This window comes from Acomys russatus, chromosome 3 (genome assembly GCF_903995435.1).
Source record: "Acomys russatus chromosome 3, mAcoRus1.1, whole genome shotgun sequence".
Lineage (NCBI taxonomy): Eukaryota > Metazoa > Chordata > Mammalia > Rodentia > Muridae > Acomys > Acomys russatus.
In genome coordinates, this window is record NC_067139.1 from 60,540,892 (window position 1) to 60,558,768 (window position 17,877).

At 39.8% G+C, this 17,877-nt stretch overlaps 1 protein-coding gene across 2 annotated transcripts in view; it reads right to left on the bottom strand.

Moving 5' to 3' along the window:
• The window catches only part of Ankrd28 (ankyrin repeat domain 28), a 181,536-nt gene extending 167,828 nt beyond the window's left edge, over positions 1 to 13,708 (bottom strand). Inside the window, exon 1 of one of the 2 annotated variants that reach the window (XM_051141679.1) lies at positions 13,572 to 13,708. Coding sequence is in view for 1 of the 2 variants with exons in the window: in XM_051141671.1 (XP_050997628.1) it covers positions 13,572 to 13,598 (27 nt within the window). In the remaining variant the exon portion in view is untranslated. The remainder of the gene's footprint in view (positions 1 to 13,571) is intronic. The other variant, XM_051141671.1, reaches the window with a different exon arrangement.
• Positions 13,709 to 17,877: the final 4,169 nt, after the last annotated feature.

Consider the following 17,877-nt stretch of genomic DNA (forward strand, 5'->3'; position numbering starts at 1 on the left):
CAGTCAGTCAAAGGAATAATAAGCTAGGCTACATCTGGAGTGAAATGTAACTGACTGAAATTATTAAATAGGAAAATATTGGAGAGATTTGAGCTTAAATAAAAACTCAAATCCATAATTACAAATTTGAGGCTCACTGTTAAAAAAATGTTTAGAAGTTTTAAGGGTGGAATAACACAATCTTGGCTAAAACTAAGATTCCTTTTTCTTCATAAGTTTTTATTTTACTCAAATAGTTACAGTGTCCAAGATGAAACAAGTAATACCCATGTTTAAGAAGTTACCAATATACATTGTGACTGATGGGATAGCTCAGTTCTCTCCGAAACAGATCTCAATACTGTTTTCCTCATTCTCATATACACTTGGAGACATTCCTCAGTTTTGTCTGTTTATCAGCCATCAACTTGGGGGCTACCTCAGATCTCAAAGCTCCCTACAGCCAGCACCCACCCCTGGTCCACACCTGGAGAAACATCTAAACTAAACGGGAGCTTGTCACTAACAATGAACCACTGGGACTGACCTAGGGAACCTGCACACAGCACCAAGCAGTACAGTGAGAAGAGTGAAGAGTGACCACTAACTCTTCCTCTTCCAGACATGGCAGATAGCAGGTATTACAAAAGCTAGAGAGAATCTTTCTCTAACTTTCTTTTAACTTTTTTCTTTATATTACTTTTGTTTTATTATATATTACTGTTGTTTTAACAGTCCTGGAGATTAAACCCAGAGCTTTGGGCGTGCTAGGCTGTTCTACCACTGCTATGCTCTCTCTCCAGCCTACCTTTTCGTCCTTTGAGCTAGTATTTTTAACCTGTTTTAAAATTTTATATCTCTTGTTCTTTTCTTCATCTATTTCCTGTATCCCTTTTTTCTCTACCTGCTCCTTTCTTTGTTTTATTAACTTTACTATCGTAGTTTTAGCTTCAGTCTATTTCATATTGCCCTTTCTTTTTCTATGGCTAACAGTGATGTAGCAGTCTTTAATTGATTTTTATTGTATTTCTATAATTACCTTGCTTTGGTACTGCTACTGTTACCACCACTGGCTTTCTTCTCTGAACAGTACTGGGAACTGAGACCTCAAGAAAAGATTGCTACCTAAGAAGACCACATATAAACCTCAAGAGATATACATCCTGGGCTGGTGAGATGGCTCAGAGGTTAAGAGCACTGACTGCTCCTCCAGAGGTCCTGAGTTCAATTCCCAGCAACCACATGGTGGCTCACAACCATCTATAATGTGATCCGGCCTGAAGGTAGAGAACTGTATACATATTAATAATAAATAAATCTTTAAAAAAAAAAAGAGAGAGAGATACATCCCAATAACTGCACAATCATAGCAGAGAAACAGCATGGAATAAAAGGCAACCGAATTCCTCCAAAACTGGATAAATCTTCAATAACCAAATTGAAAACTATGGAAATGGGTGGAATGTTGGACAAAAGAAAATTTTTTATCTAACTCTTTAAAATGATCAGTGACCCCAAAGAGGATTCAAACAAACAAATGAATAATATAAAGAAGTCAATTTAAGACTTAGACAAGAAATTCAGCAACCTGAATAATTCATCAAAGACATACAGAATTGGAGGATGGGTGTTCCTAGTACTGAAAAGCTCAATAAATCAAATAAAATGGAAAGACATGGTTGAGAATACATTTAGACAGCAACAAGGAAAGGGCTGTATTATTATCACAATGGGGGGGGGGTTGAGACAGGGTTTCTCTGTGTAGCCTTGGCTGTCCTGGACTCATTTTGTAGACCAGGCTGGCCTCAAACTCACAGAGATCTGCCTGCCTCTGCCTCCTGAGTGCTGAGATTACAGGTATGCACCATAGCACCAAGCTATTATCACAAGTTTTAAGATCTCTAGGATATAATTAAGAATCAAGAATACAAGTCTTAGGCTGGGTGTGGCGGCGCACATCTTTAATCTCAGAACCCGGGAGGCAGAGACAGGCAGATTGCTGTGAGTTCAAGGCCAGCCTGGTCTACAAAGTGAGTCCAGGATGGCCAAGATAACATACAGAAACCTTGACTCAAAAAACCGGGGGGGGGGGGGGGGGGAATACAAGTCTTTGGTATAAAGCTGGGGGAAGGGAAGAATACAAGTCTTTGGTATAAAGCTAGGTGTGATGGTACATGCTGATAGTCCTAGTACATGGGAGTCTGAGGCAAGATGATTACCATGGTGAGTTCTATGCTAGCCTGAGATACATGCAAGATCTTATCCCCAAAGGAGGGGAGGGAAGAAAGGAGGAGATGTTATAGCGGAAAACCCCTTAAGTCTAAGGAAAGAGACAGACATTCAAATATAGGACACATTTAGAATCCCTACCAGAAGTGACCAGAAATCCTCCCCACAGCATCTTATATGTATAATGCCCAGCGTACAGAACAAAGCTTTCAGTATTCTGAACGCTTCAAGGCAGAAGTTACATTCTTTGCTGCTATGAACCTATCAAAATAACTAAATGCTCAACAGAAACCCTAAAGGCTACGAAAACATGTACTAATAAATATATTTCACATCCTAAAAGCAATTGCCAACCAAGATTTCTGTATCTAGCAAAATTATCTTTGAAAATTTAAGAAGGAATAAAGAATGTCACAATAAGGATAAACCAAAACAATTAACAACTACCAAAACAACAGTGTAAACCTCCAAGAATACTACACAAAGAGAAAGATAGACAAACAACAATCACAAAAGCTCAAAGAAAGAAAACAAACCTCATTAGAACAAATAAAAGAGAATTAGTAAAGAATCAAACTCAATATACCAGCAAACTTCTACAGTGAATAAGAGAAAATTTTGTACATGCCTTTAATAACCCTAACAGCAAGGTTTTATCTTTTGACTGAAACACACAGACTGGATGTTTTGGTTTAAAAAACAAGAGCCACCTGAGTGCAAGAAAAATCACTTCACCATTGCAGGCATCTCAGGCAAACAGAGAACCCAAGAGTAAGCAGGAGTAGGTTATACTTGTATGGTAAAAGCAGACTTTAAACCAAAATTAGAAGCAAGAAAACCACTGATTACTATTAGGCAGCAATTTGCTATGCTATGACTGTAAATATATCAATTCTTGCAATTTCATCAAGAAAGCACTGCTTGTCTACATATTACAAGACGTGACTTTAATACCCTTCTCTCATGACAGATTATCAAGACAAAAAGAAAAAAAATCAACAAGAAACTTTTGAGTTAAACTATACCATAGATCAAAAGATTTAATGACTTCTACAGACTACCTCATCTGAGAGTTGCAGAACATATGCTGTTCTTGGCCACTCATGATACTTCCTCCAAAACTGATTGCACTTTAGGACATAAAACCCAAAAAAAAAAAAGTACCTTCTTTTATCTTTCCAAATCAATACCAAGTGAGACTGCAATAAATATACAAACACACAGAGAATAAATTTTTGAAGAAATTAAAAAATTTCCACAGGGCAGTGGTGGTACACACTTTTACTCCCAGCACTCAGGAGGCAGAGGTAGCAGGTGCATCTCTGTGAGTTTGAGGCCAGCCTGTTCTACTAAGTGACTCCAGAATAGCCAAGGCTACACAGAGAAACCCTGTCTTGAAAAACAAACAAGCAAAATTCCTACAACCCGAAAACACATGGGTGAGATACAGCAAAAGCAGTTTTAAGGGGGAAATTTATAGCTATGGGTGGGCATATTTTTTTTTTTAAATCTTAAAATAATAACCTAATGATGTATCATATAGTCTGGGAAAACCAAAAACCAAAATTAGAAGGAAAGAAAATCAGGGAAGAAATAAATAAAACGGAGAATGGAGACTAAAGCAACAATGAAAAGAACCAAAAAACAAAAACAAAGGTTGACTCCTTGAAAAATTAAAGATTAACAAACCTTTATTTAAGCTAACCAAAAGAGAGATGACCCAAATTAATAAAAGGAGAGACCATTAAAAAAAAAAAAAAAGGGGGGGGGGTGTTTTTACAAAGTATAGCAGTGATATACAAAGGATCGTTGGAAATATTTTGAAATCATGTGTTCCAATGAACTGAAAATTCTAGAATAAACTTCTAAACACACATGACTTACCAGAATTGACCAAACAAGGTATAAAAAGAAAATAAAACAAAAATCTCAAAATCAACAGCAAGCAGTATTACAACAGTAATTAAAAAAAAAAAAATCTCAACAAGGAAAGATCATAGGACCAGATGGAGTCACTGCGGAATCCCAGCAGATCTTTAAAGAATACTAATGCTCCTTAATCTGTTCCACAAGAGAAGAAGGAAAGGAACACTACAAACTCATCCTACTAATCCAGCACAGATTTTTTAAAAAAAAACTTAAAGAGACAATAAACTACAAACCAGTTTCCTTGATTTAAAAAACAAAAACAAAACAAAACAAAACAAACGCACAATAAAATATTTTCAGACAAAACTTAAAAATACACTAAGAGACTGTGATCAAGTCTGTTCTTTTCAGGAATTTAAGAATAGCTCAACATACACAAATCAATAAATGTAACAAACAAAACTGGGGCGGGGGGAAATCAACTGATCTTAGTAGAACCCTAAAAAGCCTTTGACAAATCCATGTGCTTTCATAATAGGCTGTTAGATACTAGTATTACAAAGATCATACCTCAAAATAGTAGTTATTTACAACAAATCCACAGCCAACTTCACACTGAACAGGGGAAAACTGAAAGCATAAAGAATGAGGCAGACTGTCCCTTCTCCCCACTCTCCATTCTCACTTACTAACTCTTAGCTGGAACAATAATGGGGAAAAGATGCCGGGCATGGTGGCACAGGCCTTCCACTCCAGCACTCTGGAGGCAGAGGCAGGTGGATCTCTTCAACTCCAGGGCCAGCCTAGTCTACCCAGGGAGTTACAGGCCAGCCAGGGATACATAGCAAGACTTTATCTCAAAAAACAACCAAAAAGAAATAATGATAGAAACAGGAAAAAAGTCAAATTATTCACATTTGTAGGTGACATGATACTATACTTAAAAGATGTCCAAGACTCCACTAGAAAACTCAAGATCTAAAACAACTTTCTAACAGGATATAAAAATCAATATACTAAAATTAGTATCCATCTGAGAGATGTAAATTATATCCATCAATAATAATGTAATGTAAACAGAGGAAAAAAATCAGGAAAACAACCCCATTCATAACTTGAAAACAAAGCACCATCACCAACAAAAGAATAATAAACTTAACTTAGTCTCCACAATGAAAAGCAAAAAAAAGAAGAAAATAAGAGGCAACAGAAGATGAAAAGACTTACCATGATCATACACCAACAAAATTAATATTATGAAATGTCCACATTAAGAAAAACCACCTACAAATTTAATGCAATCCCCAACAAAATTCTAACAAAATTCTTCAAGAAAAAAATGTTTTAAAACTCCAAAAACTCATATGCATATACAAATAACCAAAGTAATGAAGACAAATAATACCTGATTTCAAATGACACTGCAAAGTGACAATAAAAAGGCAGCACGGTACAGGCACACAAAAGTCAGTGGATGAGAAGACCCTGCCTTAAGCAAACCTACATAACTAAAGTCATGTGATTCTCAACCATTGAGGCCAAAAACACACATTAGCATAAGGAGCCTCTTAATAAATGATACTAGGAAAACTTGGTATCTACATTCAAAACATATCGAAGACCTTAGCTCAAGATATGAAACTACTAAAGGAAAAAAAAAAAAAAAAAAAAAAAACACTTTGAAGAACCAGTAGCTCAGGAAATAATAGAAAGAACTGGTAAATGGGATTACATGAAAATTTAAAAAGCTAGTGCACATCAAAAGAAATAATTACAATAGGCTTAGTGGTAACACACCTTTAGTTCCAGCATTCAGGAGGCAGAAGCAGACGTATCTCTGTCAGTTCAAGGCTAAGCTGGTCTACGCATCTCCAGGACAAGGACTACCTAGATCAGTGGTTCGCAACCTCCTTAACGCTGGGCCCTTTAATACAGTTCCTCATGTTAAAATTATTTTCCTTGTTACTTTATAACTGTAATTTTGCTACTGTTATGGATCTTAATGTTCCTGTTTTCCAATGGTCTTAGATGAACCAGGTTAAAAAGATCATTCAGCCCTCAAATGGATCACAAGCCACAACTTAAGTACTTAAGTACCACTGACCTAAAAAAAAAACAAAAACAAAAACCACCCTCTCCAAAGGTGGAGTGCTGGAAAGACAGCTCCTCAGTGATTAAGAGCACTGCCTACTTTTGCAGAAGACACAGGTTAAATTCCCAGCATCCACATAGTGGCTCACTGCCATCTCTAATTCCAGTTCCTGAGGATTCAATGCTGGTTTCTGAAAGCACCAGGCACACTGGTGGAGGGTAGAAGTACATACAGGCAGAACACTCACAAGGAGTAATTTTTTTTTTTTAAAGAAAGGATTATCAGAATGAAGACAGTCTGTACAACAGGAAAAAATCTCTTCCAAGCTACTTACCTAACAGATGGTTGATATCCAGAATATAAAATGAAACATGCATATACATAGGCAAATACGCACACATGCACGCATGCACGCACATGCCAATCAAGAAAACAAAATCCAAAATCTCAAAGAAGCACAAATGGCCAATAAGTAAATGGGAAAAAATGTTCAACATCTTTGGTCACCTGGGAAATGAAGTCAAATCTATAGTAAAATTCCATCTTAACCAGTCAGAATGGCTATCATAAACAAACAAACAACAACAGAACCCTAAAACAACAAAAAGCTGGCCAAGATGTGGCAGAAGGGAAAACTACTGTAAACCACTGTTATAAGTGTAAATTAGTCCAGGTACAATGCAAATCAATATGGAAGTTACTCAAAAATAGTTACCGTGTAATTTAACTATACCTTTCCAAGTATACACTCAAAGGAATTAGAGTCAGCATAAGGAGAGATGGTAAATATTCATGTTTACCACAGCACTATCCACAATAGCTACATTATGGAATCAGGCTAAGTGCCTATCAACAAATGGAAAATGAAATGGAGAGCATCATGCTATGCAAAATAAGCCAGACTCAGAAAAATGAAGTCCATGTTTCTTCTTATATATGGAATCTAGATGGGAGCAAAAGAAATTCGAGAAAGGCATGTAAGTACGTGGGACCAGCAAGGGGATCAGCAGGGGACATAGCACAAGGTAGGGGCAATAGGAGAGGATGAATATTGTGAAAGTGCTTTGTATACATGTATGAAAATATCACAGTGAAATGTACTAATTTGTACAACATATGCTAATGAAAAATGTCAAGTTGGAAAAAAATGTACTCATTCCCATTCAACTTCTGCTTTCATAGTTATTGTTCTCAGTTTGTGATAAAATATTTTATGTATGTTATCCGAAGTATAGCAGCAGCTACCTAGCTGGTCTTAGCTGTCCAGCTGTCTTCCTTTTATAATATGCCCTGATAAAACTTGACTCCACAGAAGCCAGGCGTGGTGGCACACGCCTTTAATCCCAGCACTCGGGAGGCAGAGGCAGGCAGATCGCTGTGAGTTCCGAAGCCAGCCTGGTCTACAAAGAGAGTCCAGGACAGCCAAGGCTACACAGAAAAACCCTGTCTCGAAAAACCAAAAAAAAAAAAAAAAAACAAAAAACAAAAACAAAAAACTTGACTCCACATTCCAAGTGCTGGCATTACAGGCTCCACACCCATTCCTATTAGTGGTTATTTAAGTGTTGGGTGTCATAGGCCCTTTGAGGATCTAGTAAAGTTATATACCCTCTTCAAAAGTATGCACATACACACTTTTGTACAATCTTGCTGAAAGTATCACTTTATTTAAAGGAGGCTCAGCTTTGATGTTCATCACTAAGTTCTCAGCCTAATATTCAAAGTACTTTGTAACACAGTCACTGTTAACTTGGCAATCTGTCTGTCATCTTTTGCAATTACACCTATCAGGACTGTCTCCTCATTACCCTAACATATTCTTCCGGGCGTACCATCTCATTTTTCTCCTGGTGCTTTCAATATAACTATTTTGCTTCTGACACTGACAAGCCAATCTTTTTGGTGAACTATCTGTTCCCCTGCCCCCAAAAGTTTCTATCTAACTATAATCTGATCCTTTCTGAATTCTGAAACATGTTACCTCCATCTCTTATGGAACCCATGTTACTACTTTGTATGACACAAGTTATTTGAATGCCACTGATACACATAAGCATCTTAATTTTCAATTGTTCATTAGTTACATTTTTCACTTAGTATAATCTATGTTTTCCTTCAACTTCTATAAAGTTTGCACTTGAAGTAATTCACATACATTGTATCATGTTGCCTTTTTTTTTCCTTTTTAAGTTAATATTACCCTTATGGGCAGATTATGCCTATCTCTTCCTTCTGTCTGGCTTACTTTCTAACACAAAGCAAATGGAAACCAAATATAAAGTACCTGAATATATGAGCATCAGTGTTCTTTAGCATGTATGTATTTTTTAGTTATAAGTTATCTCAAAGTGTCTTAGTCACTGTTCTATTGCTGTGAAAAGATACCATGACTAAGGCAAGAATTATACAAGAAAACAATTAGGGACTTGCTTACAGTTTCAGAGTTTTAGTCCATTATCCTCATGGTGGGGAGCATGGCACTGGAGCAGCACTTGAGAGCCACATCCTGATTCACACGCAGAGAGAAAAGAGACTGGAAATGCCATGGGCTTTTGAAACCTCAAAGCCTCAGGGATACACTTCCACCAACAAGGCCACACCTCCTAATCCTTGTAATCCTTTCAAATAGTTCTACTCCCTGGTTACTAAGTATTCAAATATATGAGCCCTAGGAGCCATCCTTATTCAAACTACTACAAATATATTATCTCTTTTCTTCCTACTCATGAAAGGCCAAATCATGTTCCATTCTTAATAAGATCCTTGATTGATCAAATGAGGATTTTTACTATGTATAATAAAAGTTTTTAATGTATTCTTTAAAACATTCATATACTGTAAACATGTACAGCTCAAGGCCAGTCTGGTCTACAAACCAAGTTCTAGGCTAGCCAGGGATACGGAGAGACCCTGCCTCAAACTACCTCCTCTCAAAGTGGTTGGACATGGTGGTACACACCTTTAATTCCATCACTCAGGAGATGTCTGTGAAGGAAGACCTCTGTGAGTTTGAGGCCAGCTGGGTCTAAACAGCAAGTTCCGGGACAGTCAGAGCTAATACCAAACACTGACCTAGTCTATGCATTGTACATGTGTTCAATTATCATATTATATCTCATGTATGTACCTAATCAAGCCTTAAAATTTAAATATTTTTACATGGGGGAAACAGTATTTTAAGAAACCTACATACTGGCACTCAGAGGAAGGATAGCTAGTTACCAAGAAGAGACTTGATATTCTGAGAACATATATAGGGGGAGGAGGTCTCCCTCAATCACAGACATAGGGGAGGGGAAGAAGAGGAGAAATGGGAGGGAGGGAAGAATGGGAGGAAACAGGGGAAGGGCTAACAATCTAGATGTAATATGAATAAATTAATAAAAATAAAATAAAAGTAAAAAAAAAAAGAAAAAAAGAAACCTACATACTAAACAAAAGTAGAAAAAAAAAACCCTAAATCTAAAAATTAAAATCCACTACTCTTTAGTATTACTACAAAAAAATTTAACTCCAGTTATAAACAGATTCTGAAAAACAGAAAAATACTATTCCACACGACAGAAAAATAAGCTTCAGGTACAAGTTAAATAGTGTGTTTTAAACATTATTTTACAAACTCTTGAACATGTTAAAAATGTTTATGACCACGGTTAGAAATGTAGTTGAATGCAAGTGTCTATTTAGCATAAGACCTCTTAGGTTTGAACACATCACCACACACACACACACCCACACACACCCACACAGACAAAATTATGATCAAGAGATAGACGCAATATGAATAATCCTCTACAAATGAATAGACCTTTACAAAGTATTATGCTAAATGAATCAAATGAGACATAAAAGGCCATATACCATATGATTCCATTTAAATTAAATATCCACAACAGGAAATTTCATTCAAAATTTTTTTAAAAGTAGATTATTGATTGCCAGGTGTAGAAAGCAAGAGAAAGTTGAAAATGACTAATGGTCATGTAGTTTTCTGGAATGGTAAAAATATTCAACAATTAGTGGTGATTACAGTTTTCTGAATACACTAAAAACCCATGAATTTTATGGTATATCAATTCTACTTCAAACCTTTTTTAAAAGGTTTATGACCAGGTTATTGGTGGGTGTAACTCAGCAGTAAAATGCTTGCCTAGCATGTATGAGGTCCTAGATCCAACCCCTAGGTGAACATGAACACATGCACGCAGAGAAACAGAGAGAGGGAGAGAGAGAAACACAAGAGAAGAGACTATGTTTATGATCACTTTGGCCCCTTTGTGTTAAAGAACATTCAGTTTAATGAGTACAGTTTTCGTAGTTTTTCTCCAATGCATCTGACTAAGCAGTTGCAAATCATTTCATATTAGTCCTCTTTTGTAACCTGAGTACTTCCTATTGTCACTGGGAGCTACCAACTTAGCTAGCATTTAGAAACAGATTTTCCTTAAAAATCTGGACTTCTGGTATACTAAAGGAAAATGGAATTCCAGAAATACTAGACACACCTGCACAACAACAAAGGCTTGGGGCTGAGTAGCAGCTAACATGCTTGACTCTGAGGTCACGATCTCTACCACGCCTCACTTCTATACACTGAAGCCAAGTGCCATTGGCTATTTAGCTTCTGAAATGAGAAACCTGAACAAAGACCAATGACCTTTCTTAATAGAACGTAACGCTTATATAGCCATAAATGAATAACTTTTATCACCTAAGGAGATAAAATAGACAGTGACAACCTTAGGGGGGAAATCCTGCCATTGTTACATTTGAATGTTATATAAGACAAAGTGAAGTAAATGAGAAAAAAAGTTCATGTCTACTGTTATTAACAGAAAACAAAAGTTTTATTTTACTAACAATTTAAAAAATATTATCTACTCATAGACAGAAAGTAATAAAGTAGTTCTTTCTTATTCCCTTAATTACATGCTGGTACAAACTAATGCTCTTATATTCTAATTACTGAACAATGTTCTTTATTTGCTTACTGATTTTATATCTGTCTTCTTTGTGTTTCCTCTATGAACACATGTTGGTTTATGTTCCTGTGGGGGCATATGTGCATGTGGAGGCCAGCAGTCAACCTCCAGTGTCATTCCTCAGGAGTAAGCCAAGTAGGCTAGGCTGGCGGGTCAGGAAGCCCCAAAAATTTACCTGTCTCTGTCTCACCAATGCTGTGCCACTGTCCCCAGGTTGTCTATGTGAGTCCTAGGGACCAAGCTCAGATCCTCATGCCTATGTGGGTGGCAAGCCATCTCCTCACACTGAGTTTATACCTATACCATGTAGAACCATCCTCACATTTAAATGCCTGAAGACAACCCTTACTCATTTCTAGTTTCTTTGTACTATGTTTTTTGATGTTAGAAAAAAGATATGCTTTCTATCTCAAATGTCTATAAAGCTTTTGAGTTAGAAGCTATGTCAACTACCTTCCAGGTTTAAAGTCCTGTGTACATACACAGATCTTCTCATTCTTCCTCCAAAAAGTACTTATCTAGCTGAAGTGCTTCTTCTGCAAATGGAAATATTAAACTATTTGCATTCCACTTTATTTCTATCATCACTTCTAATGGCTTGCAACACATCAACACAGAAACTTGTTTCTAAAAAGGGCAATTACCTTTAAATTAGGCAAGACAAATTCAGTTCTTAATGTCTTTCAAAAGAACTAGATGAGCAAATTATGTAGTAATACAGTAAGTCTTCCCCAGCAATGCCATCTCATTAACATGTTCAAGTATTCTCAAGTTTACAGGTTACATGTTAAAGATCAATATTACCATTGAGTATTAACTGATATTACATAAAACTGGATCAGTATTAAAACTGCTGCAAAATTGTAGTTCCTAAATACCCAAATGCAAAGATGCAAATGTTTTTAATTTTTAATTCATGGTTTTTATAAACTAAGATGTTCTAATAATCTACCAAATTTAACATACAATGACTAAATCACAAAATAACCTTCCTGAAAGAGAAAGGATTAGAACCAAATATGCAGGTACAAAGAACAGTGAAAGATCTAGATCCCGGGTTTCACGGCATTACTACATAAGAATGAGACGATTTAGGCTTTAACTCTGCTTGTTATTAGCAGTTCCTCCCCCAACCCTGCAGAACTTTGTGCAATGAAAGATTTTGCTGTATTTAATACAGTAACCAAGAGCTACCGGTGGCTAGTGAGCACTTCTGAAAAGTGACTAGCACAACCAAGAAACTGTTTTCTTAATTTTAGTTAACTTGAAGATTCTTTGAGTGCCCAATATGTTGGACACTAGAGTTATTCACATGATTTGAAATACAAACTATCAACCAGAGATTTTCAAAATATCGTATCCTAATCTTGTCTGCTAAAACTCTGATACGAAATGATACATAAAGGCAACCATCAGGCTAAACAGAATAGTCACCTTTAGAAGAGGGGACTGATATTAGCTGGGTTCAGAACTTAAGTTTTAATTGGTAGAAAATTATATAATACACATAAGTTTTTCCCTATCAGTTTTTGTTAATAAGCCTGTGCTCATTTTCAGAATGGTTTCCCAAAGCATGCAAGTAACTTTCCCTTCAACTCTGTTCAGTATCTCCTATTCAGAAAAACAATAGCAAAATAAGCACTCAGCATTAATAGGTTCCGACCACTCCATAAATTTCACCCGTTAATTTCCCGAGAGAGTCTGCCTCTCCTTAAAGTCTATAGTCCACCTTCCCTAGTTTTTAAGCGTAGCAGGCGTTCAGACTTAGTTGCGATTTCTTAGGTAGATACAAAGTTATTTTTCCAGGCACACAGTGTCAAGTCTTTCCCGCACTTCAGGTGTTCTTTGACAAGCTCTCCCGCTAAATCAAGAAAACTAAACCAAGATGGTGCAGAAAATGCCAAGAGAAACCAAGTCTGGGGATCTGCACAGTAACGGCTAGTCTCCAGCAGAATCAATCAGGACTGGTGGGTTGGCTTTCTTCCGCCACCACCTCTCCGCGAGACAGTGCGTTGGACCGTGAACCACTCAACGAAGCGAACCCGAGAGCAAGGTCGTGACCCCCCCGGTCACTGCAGCCAGCACCGCTCCCACACTGCATCCCAATGCCACCTGTTAGGCCCGAGCCTCACCTGGCAGGAAAGAGGAGGCGCCTACCCGGCAGAGCGCCGGACGCGAGGGCGGCGAGCGCGGAACCCGCCCCTGTGGCGGCGGCGGCGGCCGCGATCCCCTCCGGCGGCACGTGGGTTTCCCGGAGCCGGGGCTGCACTGACAGGCAGACGGCAGGCACCGCTCCCGACCCGGGACACCCGCTTCCCTCGCAGCCACAGAGCCGAGCGGACTCCCGGGCGGCCCACGCCGCCGGTCCACCCTCCTCCAGCTCCTCCCTGGCTCCATTCCGCCCGCCGCCCCTCACCTACCTGGTCGCGGAGTTTGAGGAACGCCATGACGGTCACCGCGATTCGGCCACTACCCGCCACCGGCGGGTAGGTGGCCGGCTACGTTGAAGGGAGCGCGGGCAGGGGGCGGCGCCGCCTACCCGGCCGCCCGCCGCCGCCGCCGCCGCCGCCGTGAAGAGCCCCGCCGGTCCCGCCTCCTCCACCGAGGACTCCCGCCCTCTTTCTTCCTTCCTTTCTCTCTCGCCCTCAGCCACCTCCACGCGCACCCGCTGCCTCCGCCTCCGCCGCCACCGCCGCCGCCTCACACCCCTTTCCCGAAATACCCCGGCAGCCCCCGCCGCCGCTCCGCTCCAGCCCGCGGCAGCGGCGGCATCCAAACTCCACTCCACAATATTACCACCACCGCCCGCCGCGATTGGCGGCCGCGCGGGGGAGAGGCCAGAGTAAGCCGAGCGCCCATTGGCCACGCCGCCGCGCTCGCTCGCGCCCGGGCCCCGCCTCCCCGCCAAGGGAGGGGCGGGGCACAGGAAGCGGCGACGCGCGGAGCGGGCGGGCGGGCCAGGTGGCGGGGCGTCTGGGCGCGCGCCCGGGGCGCGGTGGGCGGAGCCCGGGCTGGAGGTGGGGAGGGACCGGAGCGGGGTACGGGGTAACGGCCCCGGGATGGCACGTGGAGGTGGCGTGCACAGGCTGAACTCAGGTGCGGATGAAGCAGCCGGAGAGGGTGCGAGGGGGACCTCGGGGCTGATGCTCCTTCCATCAGAGTAGCGAGGGCAGCGGGGAACCGGACTCGCACGTGGAGCGAGAGTGAGAATGCCACCGCGGCTTTGGGGGAGAAGGGGGGGACTTGGTTGCGGGGTGGGGGACTGCTGGCGCGTGGGACTGAAGGGCGTGGTCTTATAGCCTGAACACGTTGTGACCGGGGAACATTTCTGCTCCCTTTCGATCTTGCATGTGATTTTTTCCCTTTCTTTATCATCAAAAGGGTTCTGCCTCCCACTCGAGAGAAAAATCAATTTTTTTTTTCAAAAAGATGTGCAAGATTTCCAATAAATAGCATCCTTGGATGGAGAAGAGGAATGACTCCCTCGCCCTGACACACACCCACGCCAACCCACAGCTCAGAAAAGGCTTTTCTTTCTTAGGCAGCGGCACACTGTTACCATTCCAGGCTTGTGTGTGGGAGAAGGTTGTTGTTCGCCTGTGTCTGTCCGCCTGGGTGGCTCCAGCCCCTGGTTAATAAAAGGTACAGATGGTTAGAACACAAACGTGAAACATCAGGCTTGGTTTAAAAAAAAAAAACAAAAACAAACCTCCTCTTTTTCCCTGCATCAGTGTGTCTCTTGGGACAGACTTTATTTAGAGAATCGATTTGAGCCTAATGGCAGTCTAGAAAAATGGGAATCTGTGGCAGGACTGTCGGTTTATTATAATGCTGCTATTAAAAACAACTCTTTAGCCCCATAAGAACAGAAAATACCAAAGTGTAAGATCAAACGCACTAATACTATGAGCCATAACTGTGCCGTAATCCTGTTGAAAGAATTGCTTTTCTAAAATTACATTTTCACTATGGATGGTCTTTGCTACTTTAAGATGGAGGAATTCTCATAACTGATGGGAGACGCTTAAAAGAAGACAAATGGGTCGTGCTTTGCGTTCATTCAGTACCTAATTCCTTTCTGCATCAACTCTGGCAGATGAAATAAGGATTCTGCCGACCCACCTCTGAAGGTGAATGAGTTAATGGTATTGAAAGCCTTTGACTTCTCCAAAACAAAGGTGTTGGGACAACGTTACTGTAGTAGTTTGTGAGTATAATTTTCCATGTGCTACAGCCAATCAAGTTTTACCTTCCTCGGGGATATAAGATTTACTCTGCTCTATATGTGTGCCTGTTTAACACTGGATGTTGACCCAACAGTTAATACAACTGAACAAACACCCATCCTCAGTAATCTCGCCTCTGGGTTAAAGTTCTAGAGTTTAAAAGCACAGCAGGAACGTGATCAGGAACACAGCACAGATTGACTTGAGGGAGCATACAAGTGGTTTTGAGGGTACAGATTGAGGTAGTGGACTAAATGTGCATTTCAGTGTATTAAGATGGAGCTGGTGAAGTCCTTTTTTTTTTTTCTTTTCATTAAGAGTAATTATGGACTATTTTACAAGTCCTATTTCTGGATTATAATGGATGTGGCCATGCTGCAGAGGCCTCTTCAGTCCGAGGTGGGCACGCCTTTCTCCATCATGAATACTGCCTAATATATTGCTCACTTACTCAAAACTTATTTTAAAAGAAAGAAAAGAAAACGAGGCATAATATTACCCAGCCCACTCATCTCACAGTCAGGCGAGATAATACTATGAAAGGCTGTGAGAGTTCTTAAGGACCATCCAAATTTAATGTTAGTGTTTTAACAACTGTATTTTCATAGCTGTTGAGATAGTAAAAACTATTGATGCTAGAAAATAAAATAAAATTTCTATATAATTAATCAATAAAATCCGTATTCAAGTTCTATCAACATCAAGATATATTCTTGTATGTGTTAAATTTTTAAAGAGCTCATCCATGTGCAGCGGCATGCTCCGTTTGTCCTGACACTTGGCAGTAATAGGCAGGTGGACCTCTGAGTTTGAAACCATCCTGATCTACATAGCAAGTTCCAGGCCAGGAAGCTACTTAGTAAGACCCTCCCTCAAAAGTAAATAAGTAAATCTATATTCCTGAAAAGTCCTACCATTATTATATGAAGGAGAAAAACCTGGATCCCAAGTGTGGGATTGAACGGTCTAGTAAGAGAACAGATGATGTTAATTCACTAGAAGAGCGACCACCTCGTGCAGGAGCTTAATTGCTACCAGATGAAAAAGATCCTGTGAACAGACTCTGGGAGGAGATATATAAACGAGCCCAGAACTGGCGGCTGAGGGGATTGAAGACTTGGGATAGATTTGGCTGTTCATTGCTGCCCTTCAAGACGGTCCTAGAGAAAACCACTTGGGGGAAGGCTTCAGAGCTCCGGCTCCTGCTGAGGCTCTGGGGTTTGGTTACCCCCGGTTCCAGTGGAAGAAATCCTGCATCAATTAATCCTCATTTCCTACTGTTTTGGTTAATCAGGTTCTAATTGACATAGGCTCAGTCAATAAGTTGTTAATAAAATATTTTGGTTAAGAAAATTGAGTCTACAATTATGGTAAACCAATGAGGCCAAATGCTAAAACAATGTCAATACTTCCCCCATGTGTTGTGTGAACGTGTGCTTGTGTACATCCTTACATCCTTTTTTTTACATATACATTTATATTATTACACATATATACAATAAACTACCTATGGCAAGAAGAACCACGACACAATCAGGAATTATATAAATGTTATATTCTTAGTGTTTTGGCTATTTGTATTTGACAGCCTTGAAGGAAACATCCTTCCTATCTTGGTGCATCTAAAATTCTGAATGTAAATCAGTCTCCATCACATATTATCATTATCAACTTAAAACATCTATCTAGACCTAAAAACATCTTAACCCCTAAACAACTAAGCGTCATTGTAAAACTAAGCTACCTGGCCCTCAGCTCCATCAGAGACTTGAGAAGGAATAAACTTGATTACCTGAGTATGCTGGGAGTGCAGGTTAGTAGCTTTCCAAATGAGAAGATGACAGAGACAATTTGCTGCTAGAACATTCACCCAAAACTATAACGTTGAAGCATCTTCTTCAGCCTTCTGGCCCAATATCTCTGACAGACACATTTGTGAGGCAGGAACTATTGAGGACTTGCTTACCCTGTCTTGGCAGAGTTTCGCCATCGACTCTGCCTATATCCAAGTTTGCCCTTTTTTAGGCAGAATTCTGTCTGCGGTAGAAACAACGACATTTTTCCCAGTGGCTTCTTTGCCACATTTGAAGCCATCTCCATAAGGAGGTTCTTTGATGCTCATCACCCTCTTTGAGGTAATTAGGGTGTTGGCAGGACCTAATCTGTCTCGTTGTCAGTGAATCTTTAAAATAATAAACACATTTTTAGATGCCATATTCTGCATGTCTGAGGTGTTTGAAGGCCTTATCTAACTATCCTACCTTATCTTTCTATAGAATCCTATCTATCTGCTGCACCTAACATGTATATTCTTGTGATTAAAGTAGACTAGTAATTGACATGATCATAATTTGGTCAACTAACAATTAACCTGTATGACTTATTTATCCTAAACAGCCTGCAATAGCACTTTCAAAGTATTGGAAGTAAACCATGTATTATAATTGAGTTATATGGGTACAAAACCTCATATTAGAGTAGAAATATATAGATAAATATA